Source organism: Elephas maximus, chromosome 1, assembly GCF_024166365.1.
Source record: "Elephas maximus indicus isolate mEleMax1 chromosome 1, mEleMax1 primary haplotype, whole genome shotgun sequence".
Lineage (NCBI taxonomy): Eukaryota > Metazoa > Chordata > Mammalia > Proboscidea > Elephantidae > Elephas > Elephas maximus.
In genome coordinates, this window is record NC_064819.1 from 172,378,068 (window position 1) to 172,393,100 (window position 15,033).

The 15,033-nt window shown below is 35.2% G+C and overlaps 1 protein-coding gene and 1 non-coding gene across 6 annotated transcripts in view; both read left to right on the forward strand.

Moving 5' to 3' along the window:
* Positions 1-15,033, forward strand: part of QRSL1 (glutaminyl-tRNA amidotransferase subunit QRSL1) — a 49,293-nt gene that overhangs the window by 10,132 nt on the left and 24,128 nt on the right. For all 5 annotated transcript variants that reach the window (XM_049898308.1, XM_049898294.1, XM_049898318.1 and 2 more), the window contains exons 3-10: positions 268-366; positions 2,329-2,425; positions 4,688-4,864; positions 8,496-8,671; positions 8,761-8,873; positions 10,865-11,057; positions 11,621-11,738; positions 14,662-14,867. In XM_049898308.1, coding sequence (XP_049754265.1) covers positions 268-366; positions 2,329-2,425; positions 4,688-4,864; positions 8,496-8,671; positions 8,761-8,873; positions 10,865-11,057; positions 11,621-11,738; positions 14,662-14,867 — 1,179 coding nt within the window. The remainder of the gene's footprint in view (positions 1-267; positions 367-2,328; positions 2,426-4,687; positions 4,865-8,495; positions 8,672-8,760; positions 8,874-10,864; positions 11,058-11,620; positions 11,739-14,661; positions 14,868-15,033) is intronic.
* LOC126057673 (U6 spliceosomal RNA) lies at positions 6,770-6,879 on the forward strand. The gene has a single exon (XR_007512753.1). It is a non-coding gene; the product is annotated as a U6 spliceosomal RNA (small nuclear RNA).

Below are 15,033 nucleotides of genomic sequence, written 5' to 3' on the forward strand. Positions count from 1 at the left end.
AGAGTTTAATTGGATGTAGCAGTCTCTATTTGGCAAGTGAAGCTTTTAACATAAAATACACCCTTATGTAAAGAACTTGCCATGAGGTGTAATAAAAATGAGGCTAATAGATACATGATGCTTCATAATGTCCAACTGTAACAATTTCTAACCAAACTTTTATTTCTTAAGACATATTTTTGTCAAAATTAGTAGGTATCGTAACATTACTGTCTTTATATTTTGGACTGGTATCTCTGGTATCACTCTCGTGGCTTTTTAACCCAGGTCAGCCACTGGGGGATTTAGACGGAATTCCTGTTGCAATAAAAGACAACTTTAGCACATCTGCCATCGAGACAACGTGTGGATCAAACATGCTGAAAGGTAAAATATAACTGATTAGAGTATTAGTAATTTAACAAAAATAGATACTATTTAGTTTAAATTAAAAATAAAATACTAAAGTACCAAGATAACTTCAGACTAACTATATTCTCCAAGGAAATACTTGGGATAGAATATTATCTTTTTTACTATTAGCTTTTTCATAAAACAAAATAATTCTTCAGAGGCAGACCAGCTTAGTGAATGAATCCTACTTAGGAAGTTGGAGACCCAATACCTGATCACCGTAAACATGCTAAGTCACCCCTAACTCCAGCTCATTGATAACATGGGAGTAAATCTGAAGTGTGGACTGATAGGTGGACTTTTGTTAATTGTTTTGGAATATGCACTAGAGCTTTCCAATAGGAGATTTTAGACAAGAATAAAAATATATGACTACCAGAAAATATGTAAAAATTACTTATATACAGCATTATCTGGGAAGAAAAATTCAGTATAATGAACGAAATAATAATTTGCTATCCGTTTCAAATGATTAGGTACATCACTGACTGTCATGTAATGTTTTAGAGAACTAACTGTTAAAGTCAAATGGATCTTGCCTGAAAGCAGAGAATACCAGAAAGATGTTTACCTGTGTTTTTTTGACTATATAAAGTCGTTCGACTGTGTGGATCATAACAAATTATGGATAATATTACGAAGATTGGGGAATCCCAGGACACTTAATTGTGCTCATGACCTGAGGAACCTGTACATAGACCAAAAGGCAGTTGTTTGAACAGAACAAGGGGATAAAAATCAAGAAAGGTGTGCGTCAGGGTTGTACGCTTTCACCATACTTATTCAATCTGTATGCTGAGCAAATAATCCGAGAAGCTGGACTATATGAAGGAGAATGGGGCATCAGAATTGGAGGAAGGTACATTAACAACTTGCAATATGCAGGACACAGCCTTGCTTGCCGAAAGTGAAGTGGACTTGAAGCACTTACTGATGAAGTTTAAGACTACAGCCTTCAGTATGGATTGCACTTCAGATGAAGAAAACAAAAATTTTCACAACTGAACCAATAAGCAGCATTATGATTAGTGGAGAAAAGATTAAAGTTGTCAAGGATTTCATTTTACTTGGATCCACAATCAACACCCATGAAAGCAGCAATCGAGAAATCAAACAACATGTTGCACTGGGCAAATCTGCTGCAAAAGACCTCTTTAAAATGTTAAAAAGCAAAGGTGTCACTTTAATGACCAAGGCGCGCCTGACCCGAGCCATGATATTTTCAATTGCCTCATATCCATGCAAAAGCTAAGCAATGAATAAGGAAGACCAAAGAAGAATTGACGCCTTTAAATTATGGAGTTGATGAGGAATATTGAGTATACCATGGACCGCCAAAAGAATGAACAATCTGTCTTAGAGGAATTGCAGCCAGAATGCTCCTTAGAAGCGAGGATGACAGGACTTCTTATGTACTTTGGACATGTTATCAGGAATCCCTGAAGAAGGACATCATGCTTGGTAAAGCGGAGGGTCAGTGAAAAAGAGGAAGACAGTCAACGAAATGGATTGACAAAGTGGCTGCAACAATGGGCTTAAACATAGCGACAATTGCAAGGATGGCGCAGGACCAGGCAATGTTTCATTCTGTTGTTTGTACAATTGATATGAGTTAGAACTGGCTCGATGGCACCTAAATGCAGCAACAACTGTTAAAGTCAGTGTTTTTAGGTTATAAAAATGGTGAATATACAGACTGTCATTTGGAGAAAAATGTAGTAACAGACTGTCTTTTGAAAAAACACGGTAGGTCATGATAGAAAAAATTAACTCTTGGAAGAAAATACAACCTCCTACTCAAATTAAGAAGAATTTAAAAATATAAATATGAGTGAACTGCTTAGTCACAATTTAAAATTGTATTTGTTCTCTGCATGTGATTTACATGTTCACTGTTTTTTTCTCGTAATAAAAAGAACTGAATATATTTTTTAGGTTACGTACCACCTTATAATGCTACAGTAGTTCAGAAGTTGTTCGATCAAGGAGCTCTACTTATGGGAAAAACAAATTTAGATGAGTTTGCTATGGGGTAAGATTGATATTTTCTTCTCTTATATTCCTTCCATCTGTGTCTTTAATTCCATTAAATGAGGGTACCTAAAAGCAGCAAGGTGATTTTTTGAGGACTCTAATGCCAGTTCTGTTGTTCATAGGGTTGCTATGAGTCAGAACCTATTCAAAGGCATCTAATAAGAACTAATGTCAATTTCTCAGTTCCTCTCTGAGACAATATTTGGTTGTCTAATAGGCATGTAGTCACATCTCATTTTGGTTTTAGTTTGCATTTCCCTGATAAGTCTACCCTACCCGCCCCTCCACCACCCTGCACTTCCTCCAAGATGGACAGCACAGAGATACATATGTTGCCTCACTCCTTTCTGTAGCCACCCAACAGGTGTGTTCTTCTCCTTTTAGAACCCAAGACCAGGATTCCAAACTGGAAACGGAAGCTGCTATTTCAAGCAGGCTTTCCTGCAGGGTGGAAATGCTTTCCTACTGTTAGCCTTTTCTTGATTCAGCATTCTCTTGGCTGCTGTGAACCTCCGATTGTTTACCAGAGTTCTGACAAAGTTAGCTCTGACAGTTTCTACTTGGTTTTTGATGTTTCTTTGTGGGATGTATGGAGCTTTTTACTCTGCCACCTTGGTGACGTCACTAGAGAATTGACACCTTAACAATACGTGTCTTCTGATCTGTTAACACCATACATCTCTCCATTTATTTAGACTTTATTTAATTTTTCTCAGCAGCATTTTTTGTAATTTCCTGCATGTAATCTTGCATATAATTTGTTTGACTTATCCCCAAGTGTTTCGTGTTCTATTAATGCTATAGAAATTTTTTTTTTCAATTTTTGTTTGTTGCTAATATATAGAAATATTGATTTTTCTATTGACCTTATATCTTGTGTCCTCGCTAAAGCTTACTTGTTAGTTTCAGTTGATCCTTGCAGATTCTTTGGGATATTTTATATGGATGATCATGTCCACACATAGAGATAATTTTATATCTTCTTATTTCTTTTTCTTGCCTTATTGCACTAGTTAAGACCTTCAGTATACATTATGGATTGAATTGTGTCCTTCAGAAATATGTGTTGGAATCCTAACCCCTATACCCATGGGTGTATTCCCATTTGGAAACAGGGTTTTCTTTCTTATGTTAATGAAGCCGTATCAGTGTAGGGTATGTCTTGAACTTAATCGTTTTTCAGATATAAAAATAGCAAATAAGACACAGAAACAAGTGAGCACAAATAAGGGGGAAGATAGATGCCACCTGTGAGATTGCCAAGGAACCAGGGAATGCCTGAGCTACGGAAATAGCAGAGAGCTTCCCCTAGAGACGACAGGGAGATAGCCTTCCCTTAGAGTAGGGCCCTGATTTCAGACTTGTGGCCTTCTGAACTGTGAAAAAATAAATTTATGTTCTTTAAGGCACCCACTTGTTGTATTTCTGTTACAACAGCAATAGGAAACTAAGATAGTACATTTTGAACAGAAGTGATGAGATCAGACGTCCTTGCCAAAAAAATGGAAACAGCTTAATATCTCTTGGTTAGTGAACAATTTTAAAAAAAAAGGAGGCTAAAGAGATATGGCAACTAATTGCAATACTGGATTTTATACTACTATATTTATGGGTAAAGGGCCATGGTATATGTAGGTTACTCTTAAGTGGTTCAGGGAAAAAAAAATGTGCTTACATGTGTGTCTATCTATCCATCGATCTATCTATCGATCGATCGATAGATAGATAGACACACACACAGGATGCAAATAATAAAGCAAATGGGATCATTGTTAAAGAGTATACTGTGTTTTTCATACTATATTTTTTGGAACTTATCTCTAAGATTGAAATTATTTCAAATTTTAAAAAGTAAGTTATTAACATTCTACTTACAATGCTTTTCTTAAAACTTCTGATTAAGAGAAGGATTCCTTCAAAAGATGTCTTCTTGTTATGGTTTGAATGTTTATGACACTTTTCAACAAGGAGACCTTAATTTACAAGGGAAACTATCTATAGTGGAATTGGATCATCAGCTGGGATAAAATCTTCTTTTGTTGGTAGGCTAGTTTTCTACTTTACCATACCCCATCCTCCACCTCCTCAACCTTCTAATTAACGAAAGCTACATTTGAGCACGCTTCCCACCTTTCCCAATTCAAGCTATAGTAAAGTACTAAAAGCTCAGTGAGTATCAGGAGCAAGTAATATACTCAGGAGATAAAAACTGGTACATAAAGTTAAAGTTTTACTAAGGTATTTCACTTCTTTGTCTCAGATCTGGAAGTACAGATGGTGTATTTGGACCAGTTAAAAACCCTTGGAGTTATTCAAAGCAATACAGAGAAAAGAGGAAGCAGAAGCCCCACGGTGAAAATGAAGATTCAGATTGGCTAATAACTGGAGGGAGCTCAGGCGGTAGTGCAGCTGCCGTATCAGCATTCACGTGCTTTGCGTAAGATGCTTTTTCTATTTGTTTTTTAAAAAACCAACCAGATACAAGTAGTCATATGGAGAATCCAGCCATAGAGCAGGTGATACCTTAATATTTTATCTCTTTTAAGAAACCATTGAGCTGTTTGTGCTCCATGCATATCAAACTTATATCTTATACTCAACTGTACAGTATGCTGTGTATAGTTTATACATTTAACTTTAATTTAAAATAACATTTGAACCCTTCTTCTATGGTATCTAGTTCTCTTAAAAATATGATTTTATGGGTCTTCCAGAATAAACGGGAAACCTGGTAGTGTAGTGGCTAAGTGCTACAGCTGCTAACCAGAAGGTTGGTAGTTTGAATCCACCAGGTGCTCCTTGGAAACTCTGTGGGGCAGTTCTTCTCTGTCCTATAGGGTCACTATGAGTCAGAATCAACTCATTAGCAACGGGTTTTTGTTTGTTCCAGAATAAACTAGTTAGCATAAATGGACTTCACTGAATTTCTTTTTTTTAATAATCCATTTATTATTTATTGTCCTGATTGTACAAATATTTAGGGACTAACATATCCTGACTTTGAGTCCAGCTGAATGAACTAAACTGTTAGTAATGATTTCCTCTCCAATAAAACTGACTTTTGCAATAGAAAGAAAAAAAAAATTTTCTAATGTGTATCAATACTATATTTAAAATAGTACTTCATAAACCCATACTTAAAAATGTATGTCAGTGAATAAAGATTTTTCAAGTTTGTTAGGAGCTGATCTATTTATTCACCTGTCATACTTTGTATTTTGAAAGACTCCATCAGTCATACTTTAAGCTGCATTTGCTTACCACCTAAAGAAGAACAAATAAATATGGCTATTATTATACTTAATTTATTGGTCTCAGTTTAACCAAATTTGTGTTGCTTTACTAATAATGTATGTATTTTATTCTTCTTAATTATCTATTAAAACTAAGCTCTTTCACAGGCATTGCAACTAATAAATTACTTGTATTTTTTAGAGCTATGGAAATTTATGTTCTACAGTTTTGTTTTTTTTTTTTTAAGTTTTCTTGAAATCTTGTTAGTAAGACCATTGCACTTTATCTCTGGAATTTTATAGCATTGCATTAATATTAATGAGAGTTCTGACAAGTTAGGACTGCAGGATTAGGTGCTTTTTTTCTGTCCTCATCACCCCACTTAGTGTTCATCTTTCTGAAGGTACTTTGAGAAGATGGCATTAATAACTATGGAAATGTAGGTTTTACTTTATTACACAGTTGTCAGTGAATCCTAATAAGAAAATGTATCCTTTTAGAAATTGTGAAAGCAACAGTCTAATTTCATATCTTAAATTAACTTGGTAAGCAAGGAAATATAATTTGCATTTTCTGTAGGGGACAACTGTCATGTTATTGTTAGGTTGCTTGTTAAATTCAAAGCTTCAGTTTAATACACAGACCAAAAGTAGCTTCAAATTGAATATATCCCAAACTGTATTCTTTTGTTTTTCCTCCTTTTGATTTCTTTCTTTTATAATAGCTTTAAAACCAGGAAGATTCTTGGAATACTATGCAGTCACTAAAAAGAATGAGATAGAGCACATGTAGTAACATGGAATGGTACCCAAGATTCATTGTTAAGTGAAAAACAAGTTGCAGAACAGTATGTATAGTAAGACTCTATTTCTGACAAAAGTAATATATGTTAGTAGTTACATTGAAGTATCTGGATGAATGTATATGGAAACTGATAACAGGGTTATTATGGGGCAGGTTGATTATAAGAGGAGCCCTGAGTGGTAAAAACAGTTAACACACTCAGCTGCTAACTGAAAGGCTGGAGGTTCAAGTACACCCAGAGGTGCCTTAGAAGAAAGGCCAGGCAGCCTACTTCTGAAAAATCAGGATTGAAAACCTTGTGGAGGTGCTCACTTCGGCAGCACATATATACTAAAATTGGAGCAATACAGAGAAGATTAACATGGCCCCTTTACAAGGAAGACAAGGCAAATTTGTGCAGTGTTCTATATTTAAAGAAAAGAAAACCCTATGGAGCACAGTTCTACTCTGACACACATGGGGTCGACATGAGTTGGAATCAACTCAACATCAACTGAGCAACTGGTGATTATAAGAGAAATTTTATTTTATGTATCATACAGTTATATAACATTTTAGTTTTTGCAGAAGGCATATATACTTTTCTAATCAGGGAAGCCTCTTTATTTTCTGAAATAGTTTTATTTTTTTTAAATAAGAAAAGTATATACTCTGGGAATAATTGGGCAAAGAAATAAACAGACACTTTATGAATAGGCAGGAAACCCTAGTGGCGTAGTGTTTAAGGGCTACGGCTGCTAACCAAAAGGTCAGCAGTTCATATCCACCAGGTGCTCCTTAGAAGCTCTATGGGGCAATTCTACTCTGTCCTATAGGGTCACTATGAGTCGGAATCGACTCGATGGCAGTGGGTTTGGTTTGGTTATGAATAGGCAATGCAAATTCAAATAAACATGAAAAGTTATTCAAAGAAATGCTTATTAACAAAGCTTTTTTTTTTTTAATTAACAAAAAGTTTAAAAGCTGATAATACTCAGTGATGGTAATGAAACATTAAAACGCGCTCTGATCCGCTGCAATTGGGAATATAAATTGGCATAACCTTTCTGAAAGTAATTTGACAATATCTACAAAGAGCATAATAACTGACAAGCCCAATGGCTCAGTATCTACTTCTTGGAAGCTAGTCTGCAAAATAATCAGACATATGGGTAAAGTTTTATGTTTAAAGGTATTTATTACCAAATTATATATTATACAGTTATTATTCTGGTTGGAAGCAACATAAATGTTTAAATAAATTATAATACGTCTTTATCCATGATTCTAAATGGGGTAACAGAAAGTTATATCTCCTGTCCTGGGTGGGGTGTGTTTAATTTATACCACCACCATCAGTTGCTATCAAGTCGATTCTGACTCATGGCGACCCCATGTGCAAAATTGCCATTAATTTATTTTGAATGCCAAGTAATATCAAAGGAAGGTATAAGAATTTTATGTATATCCATAGGAGAATGGACTTTAAAATATTTGGAATTACCAATATATGTGATGGAATATTATATGCATTTTTGAGCCCTGGTTGTGCAGTGGTTAAGAGCTCAGCTGCTAACCAAAAGGTCAGTGGTTCGAATCCATCAGCTACTCCTTGGAAACCCTATGTGACAGTTCTACTCTGTCCTATAGGGTCACCATGAGTTGGAATCAACTCGATGGCTACGAGTTTGGTTTTTTTTTTTTTGGTTTCAAACTTTTAGTGACTTAAAAAAAAATAGCTAAAGGCTCATGATAAACAAAATAGAGATGGAAACTTATGATTACGGAATGACCTCAACTATGAAAAAAATGCATTAAAAAAAGACATGATGTTAACATGCCAAAATGTGCGCAGTGTTAGCCTTTGGGTAGTGGAATATTTTGTTACCTCTTTACACTTTTCTACACTTTATGAATTCTCTGTAATGAACATGTGTTACTTCTGTATAATCAGGGGAAAATACAGTTTAAAAATATACATTTAAAAAGATAAATTCCAAACATAATTAGTAAATGTCAGTCTTCTAAAGAGAATTCCATTTAAATTTCAGGGCTTTAGGATCTGATACAGGAGGATCAACCAGAAACCCAGCTGCACACTGTGGGCTTGTCGGTGTAAAGCCAAGCTATGGCTTAGTCTCCCGTCATGGTCTCATTCCCCTGGTGAATTCAATGGATGTGCCAGGAATCTTAACCAGATGTGTGGATGATGCAGCAGTTGTATTGGGTATTTATGTGATTCCATATAGCTTCAACGCATTATCACTTCACTGTAAAACAATATGCCTGTTGCTGATAAGTATTTCTCCTTAACAGGTGTACTAGCTGGACATGATCCCAAAGATTCTACCACTATACAAGACCCCGTTAAACCATTTCTGCTTCCAAGTTTGACAGATGTGAGCAAACTATGTATAGGAATTCCAAAGGTAACTCCTTCCATTCCTTACTTTATAGAAATGCTGTCAAGTCAAATACAGAACATAGACTTGGGAGGCAAACTGGTTAGGTTTGAATCCCTTTTGTGCCACTTTCAGCTGTTGGACCTTGAGCACATGACTTAATTTCTCTAACTTCAATTTCCCCATCTGTAAAATGGAGATAATTAATGGTATTGACCTCAAAGAGTTGTGAAGATTAAATAAGATAGTCATGTAAATTAGGGGTCTGAAAACTTTCCCGTAAAGGGCCAGATAGTGAATATTTTAAGCTTTGTGGGCCATATAGTCTTTATTATGCATACACTCTCCTCTTTAGTGTGAAAGCAGCCATAGACAATATGTAAATGAAGAGCCTGGCTGTGTTCTAATGAAACTTTATTTTCAAAAATAGGCAGCAGGTCATAGCTTGCCAACTCCTGATGTGAAGGACTTAACCTAAGCCCTTATTTGCATAGTAAGGGCTCAACAAATGCTGCCATCTTTACTATTGTTGTTATTACCCGTGCTATGCCTGTTACAGAGTCCCTGGGTGGTGCAAATGGTTAACATGCTCAGCTGCTAACTGAAAGATTGGCAGTTTGAGTCCACCCAGGGGTGCCTCGGAAGGAAGGCTTAGAGATCTACTTCTGAAAAATCAGCCACTGAAAACCCTCTGGAGCACGGTTCTACCCTTGACGCACAGGTCACCAGAGTCAAATCAACTTGATGGCAACTGATACTGGCAGCATACCTATTACAGTAGCAGTTGAGTCATTTATACATGAACGTAAAATTTCTAAGGTTTAAAAAACAATTAAAATGTTAAGCCTAGCAATATATGAATGCCTTAAACCTTTTAGAAAGATACCTATATAAGTTACCCTGTAGAGTAGAGTTTCTCAGCCTTGGCACAATTGACATTTTGGGCTGGATAGCTTTTTGTTGTAGGGGGCTATCCTGTGCACCATAGGATGTTTAGCAGCACCGCTTTCCTCTACCCACTAGAGACCAGTAGCAATGCCTACCCACTCACAGCCATAAATGCCTCCACACGTTGCCAAATGTTCCCTGGTTGGGAGAAGTGGGACAAAATTTCCCCCAATTAAAACAGCTGCTGTAGAGAAATACCAGCTTCTTCAAAATCTTCCGTGAAGGTAATATCTTGCCTTCCTTTAACAATTCAGAGAGAGCACAGGCTTTAAAAACAGACCTAGTTTGGAATCCTGGATCCTCTCTTACCTGTTATGTATCTTTAGAAAAGTCACTTAACTCCTCTAGTCTCCGTATTTTTCACTTATAAAATGAGGGATGTTAATACCTACATTATGGGTTTGTTAAAAAGATTAAATGAGAGAACTTTTGAAAAAAGCATCTAGCAGAGTATATGATACATAATAAACATTTAACAAATGTGAGTTCTCCAACCAGATTTCCAATTGTTAATATTGTTATATCCAGCTCATAATATTTAGTACTGTGCTTGTCATTCTATAAACAATCTTAAATATTAATTATGTATTATACTTACGTGAATATTATTCTGGCATAAAATGTGACCTTTTAAAAAAGAGTTTTGTACAGTTTTTTTCATATGCCTATTTCTGAAAGCATTTTTGGTACTGAATGCATCATCAGTGTCTTTGTATAATAATGGTTTGATCTTTAGAGGAATACCTTACCTTTCACCTGAGTGTCAGTAAATTACAGTGATTTCAGCACTTAATGCATGACCTGGTCACCAGACTTCTCTGAATCTCAGTTTCTTAATATGACAGTAAATCAGGTTATAATAGAAATTTTTTTTAATAATAAAATTCTCTGAAAAAGTACTGTTATGGTAGATATTCTCGAAATTAACCCAGATGGGTTAATCTTTCTAGCTACCTACCAGCAATTTAATGAATTTTTCTAACGTATTGCCAAAGGTGCTGGAGTACAAATTTTTGTAATATCATCTGTGCAGATGTTCCAATTTCTTCATCTTGACTTTTTCCCATTAGGAATATCTTGTACCAGAATTATCAAGTGAAGTACAATCTCTTTGGACCAAAGCTGCTGACCTTTTTGAATCCAGGGGGGCCAAAGTAATTGAAGTGTCCCTGCCTCACACCAGTTATTCAATTGTCTGCTACCATGTATTGTGCACATCAGAAGTGGCATCAAATATGGCAAGATTTGATGGACTAGAATATGGTAAGATGACTGTTTTGGGGTTTTTTTATTTTTTTGTTTTGGATTTTTCAGCTAATTGCCTCAAACATTCGAAAGGTTCACTTACTAGTGGCAAGAAAATTATTGTCTGAGATAATATTAATGATTCAGGAAAATAAATCAGTGAATCATTTTACCTTTGTCAGTTTAGCATTGTACTTATGCTATTCGTCCTAAGTATGTGTATGTTCAATTCACTGCTCTGGACTATGAATTGCTTGAAGGGGTAGTATTTTTTCTTTGTATACTTCCGCCCTTCTGGCACATCGTAGGAGCTTAATAAATGTTTGCATGAATGATTGAGGGAGTGAACATGAGGGAATGAACAAATGAAGTTTTATTCTTGGCTATTTTCTTCTCCTTGATTCCTGACAAATTAGCATGTCACAAGGCAGATGAAGGAAAAGAGCAATTAAGGGCACTCTCCCAAGATTCTAGTACTGGTCACAAATGTGAATCTAGACCCGGTTTTTAGCCAGAACTTTACAAGTAATGTTTTCAAGTAATTCTTTTCAAGTAATGTTTATCCCTTTGTTTGTTTTCAGGTCACAGGTGTGACATTGATGTGTCTACTGAAGCTATGTATGCTGCAACCAGACGAGAAGGGTTCAATGATGTGGTGAGAGGAAGAATTCTCTCAGGAAACTTCTTCTTATTAAAAGAGTAAGATAATTTCCATTTTTCTTGAAACCTTAAGAGTGAAATAGTAGCATGACTATCTGGTCTTAAGAAGCAAAATCCTATTTAATTTGAATTAGAAAGGGCCTATTTATGTCAACTTTGCTTCCTGGTTATACAAAAAAAAAAAAAAGGGAAATTACACTCTAGCTAAATGATTAGTATAAACTAAAGAGGAAGCCTTGGAGGATTTTAGTTTCCCCTGGCTGTTATTGATAGATTGGGGTTTTGCTTTAGACCCTTAAGCAGGGTGTCTCTTTAGCAATGCAGTGAGTCAACTCTGTTTTCCTTTGCATTACATATCTATTTGCTCTAAGAAAGAATGCTAAATTAACTTAGATTGTCTACAATATAAGTTGATTTATAATCTGAATAGGATTCGTCTTCTATACCACCAAGTCTGTCTAAGGGGACATGAGAAGTGAGAAAAAGTAAGTGATTATTGCAATGAGTAGCTTCCTGGAGGCTTTTTTTCATGCCCTCAAGGGCAGAAATCATTTTATTCATCTGTGCATCCCCTCAGGGTCAGTAGGATTGTTTGTTCCAAAAATATTATTTCATTATATTTTGTATTAAAAGATCTTTTTCTATATTAACCAAATGCTTGAAATGACTTCCAAAAAAACCAAACCTGTTGCTATTGAGCCAATTCTGACTTATAATGACCCTATAACACAGAATAGAGCTGCCCCATAGGGTTTCCAAGGAGTGGCTGGTGGATTCAAATTGCAGGCCTTTTCATTAGCAGCTGGGCTCTTAACCACGACACCTTAGGAATAGGAAAAGAAAATGAAATTTTATTAAGCCAAAAATGTTACATTTGTCAAATATTACTGACTAGAATCATATCATATATCTTAAGGTACAAGTTGATGAAATATATAGGTCATTGTAACACTACAAAAAGTAATTGCAGGAAAATGAAACAATCAGAGTGGAAATAATGAGAATGTTCACACTTTGTGAAGAATGTAACCAACGTCACTAAACAAGTTGTATAGAAGTTGTTGAATGGGAAATTAAACTGCTGTGTAAACTTTCACTAAAAACACAATATAGTATTGTTTTTAAAAAAAGGAAGAAATTGAGGGACAGAAGTCTGAAGTATCTTATATGACCACCAGTTGGGAGTATTGAGAAAAGGAATTCTTGCTGGTATCCCTAGCTTGTGATTCAGTCCCAACTTGGATCAAGTTTTTTTTTTTTCTGTTTAGGGGATTTTGATTGCTTGATTATTTGTTTTGTGAAGGATTGGACATGGGTGATAAGAAAAATGGGATTTGGAATATTTTTTTCCCCCCATAATCTTAAAAACTCTATTTATGTGCCAGGAATTGTAAAATGTCTGAACGTTTTTATTCATGTTATACCTCAGTTTAGAATTTTGTCATTCTTCTGTTATCTTTTGTTCAAAAATAGAAATTTATTGAAGTAGGAATCCAGAGTTAATTTTTAATTGGCATTTACTTTTGAACCATATTTAAATCTACCTCTTGATATTTATTTTCTTTTTGTCTCATCTGCTGTTTGTTTCTTTTAACCTCTTTTCCTGCCTTCTTTTATTTAAACAATTTTCTATTAAATAGGTTTAAAATGAGGAAAAATAGTCATTTATTTATACCTACTTATTTACCGTTTCTTAAGCTTTTCACATCTTTGTGTGAATCACATCTTTGTGTGAATCCAGATTTCCATCTGGTATAATTTTCTTTCTGCCCAAAGAACTTCCTTTAATAATTCTTGTAGTGCAAGTCTGCTGGCAACAAATTCTTTCAGCATATGATTCTATGTAAAAGTCTTTATTTTGCCTTTAATTTTTAAAGATATTTTCACTGAGTATAAGATTTTAGTTTAATAGCTTTTTTGTACTTTAAAAATGTTGTTCCATTGTCTTCTGACTTGCATAGCTTCTGAGAAGTCTGTAGTCATTCTTATCCTATTCTTCTGTATATGTATGTCTTTTTTCCTCTGGCATGTTTTCAGATTTTCTCTTCGGTTTTCAGGAATTTGACAATGATGCTCCTTAGTGTGATTTTCTGCATATTTCCTCTGCTTGGGGGTTTGTTGAGCTTTTGGATTAGTGGGTTTACAGTAGTAATCAAATTTGAGGAAATTTTAGCCATTATTTTTTCAAATATTTTTCTGCCCCACCTCCCTGTCTTTATAGGACTTCATTTACATGTATGTTAATCTGCTTGTTGTCCTACGGCTTACCGATATGCCCTTTTTTTTTTTTTTTTTCCAGTCTTTCTTCTCTCTGTGCTCCCTTTTGGACAGTTTCTATTACTATCTTTAGAATCACTGATCTTTTCTTCTGTTGTATCAATCTGCTGTCAACCCCACCTAGTATATTTTTTATTTATGTATTTTTTATCTGTAGAAATCCCAAGTAGGTCTTTTTATCTCTTCAATTTCCTTATTATTTTATGTTTTCCTCAACTTCTCGAACATATGGAACATATTTATGGTACCTATTTTAGTGTCGATAAAATAAGACATTGTAATAGTGGATTAGAATGAGCCTCTGGTGACCTAGTTCTAGTCCTACCTCTACCACTGCCTATCTTTGTAACCTTCAGAAAGTCATTTAATTGCTATGCATTTGATTTTCCTCACCTGAAAATGAAGGTGCTGGTTTAGTAATGTTCCCTGAAAGTGTTAATATTTTGTGGTTATATGTGTGAAAGTGCATCTGGTAGTGAATTCCTGATTGATTATATTCCAGATAACAAACTTTGGGGATATAGCACAGTTGAATAAAACTTATTTTTATGTGTTATAAGAATTTTCATAGTGTCTGCTCATCAAGACCAAGAATCCAGTGGTTCTTTAATAACCCTAATATATGAGAATTGATTCAAAGAAATAACAAAAAGCCCTTAAAATGTCATCTAATTTTTTTCTACAGAAACTATGAGACTTATTTCATCAAAGCACAGAAAGTGAGACGACTCATTGCTAATGATTTTGTGAATGTTTTTAACTCTGGAGTTGATGTCTTGCTAACACCCACAACTCTGAGTGAGGCAGTGCCATACTTGGAGTTCATCAAAGAAGACAACAGAACCCGAAGTGCCCAGGATGATATTTTTACACAAGCAGTAAATATGGCAGGTGAGGATCCCTCAAGAATGTTTTGGTTTTCTTTAAATTCATAGGCAAGCCCCTGGTTTTCAACTTACGCTGTAGCTATACTGTTTCCTAAAAGCAATAGCTTGTCCTTCTGGAATGCTTAGGAAGGTTTGATGTGTGTTTGTATCTATGCATACACACACATATA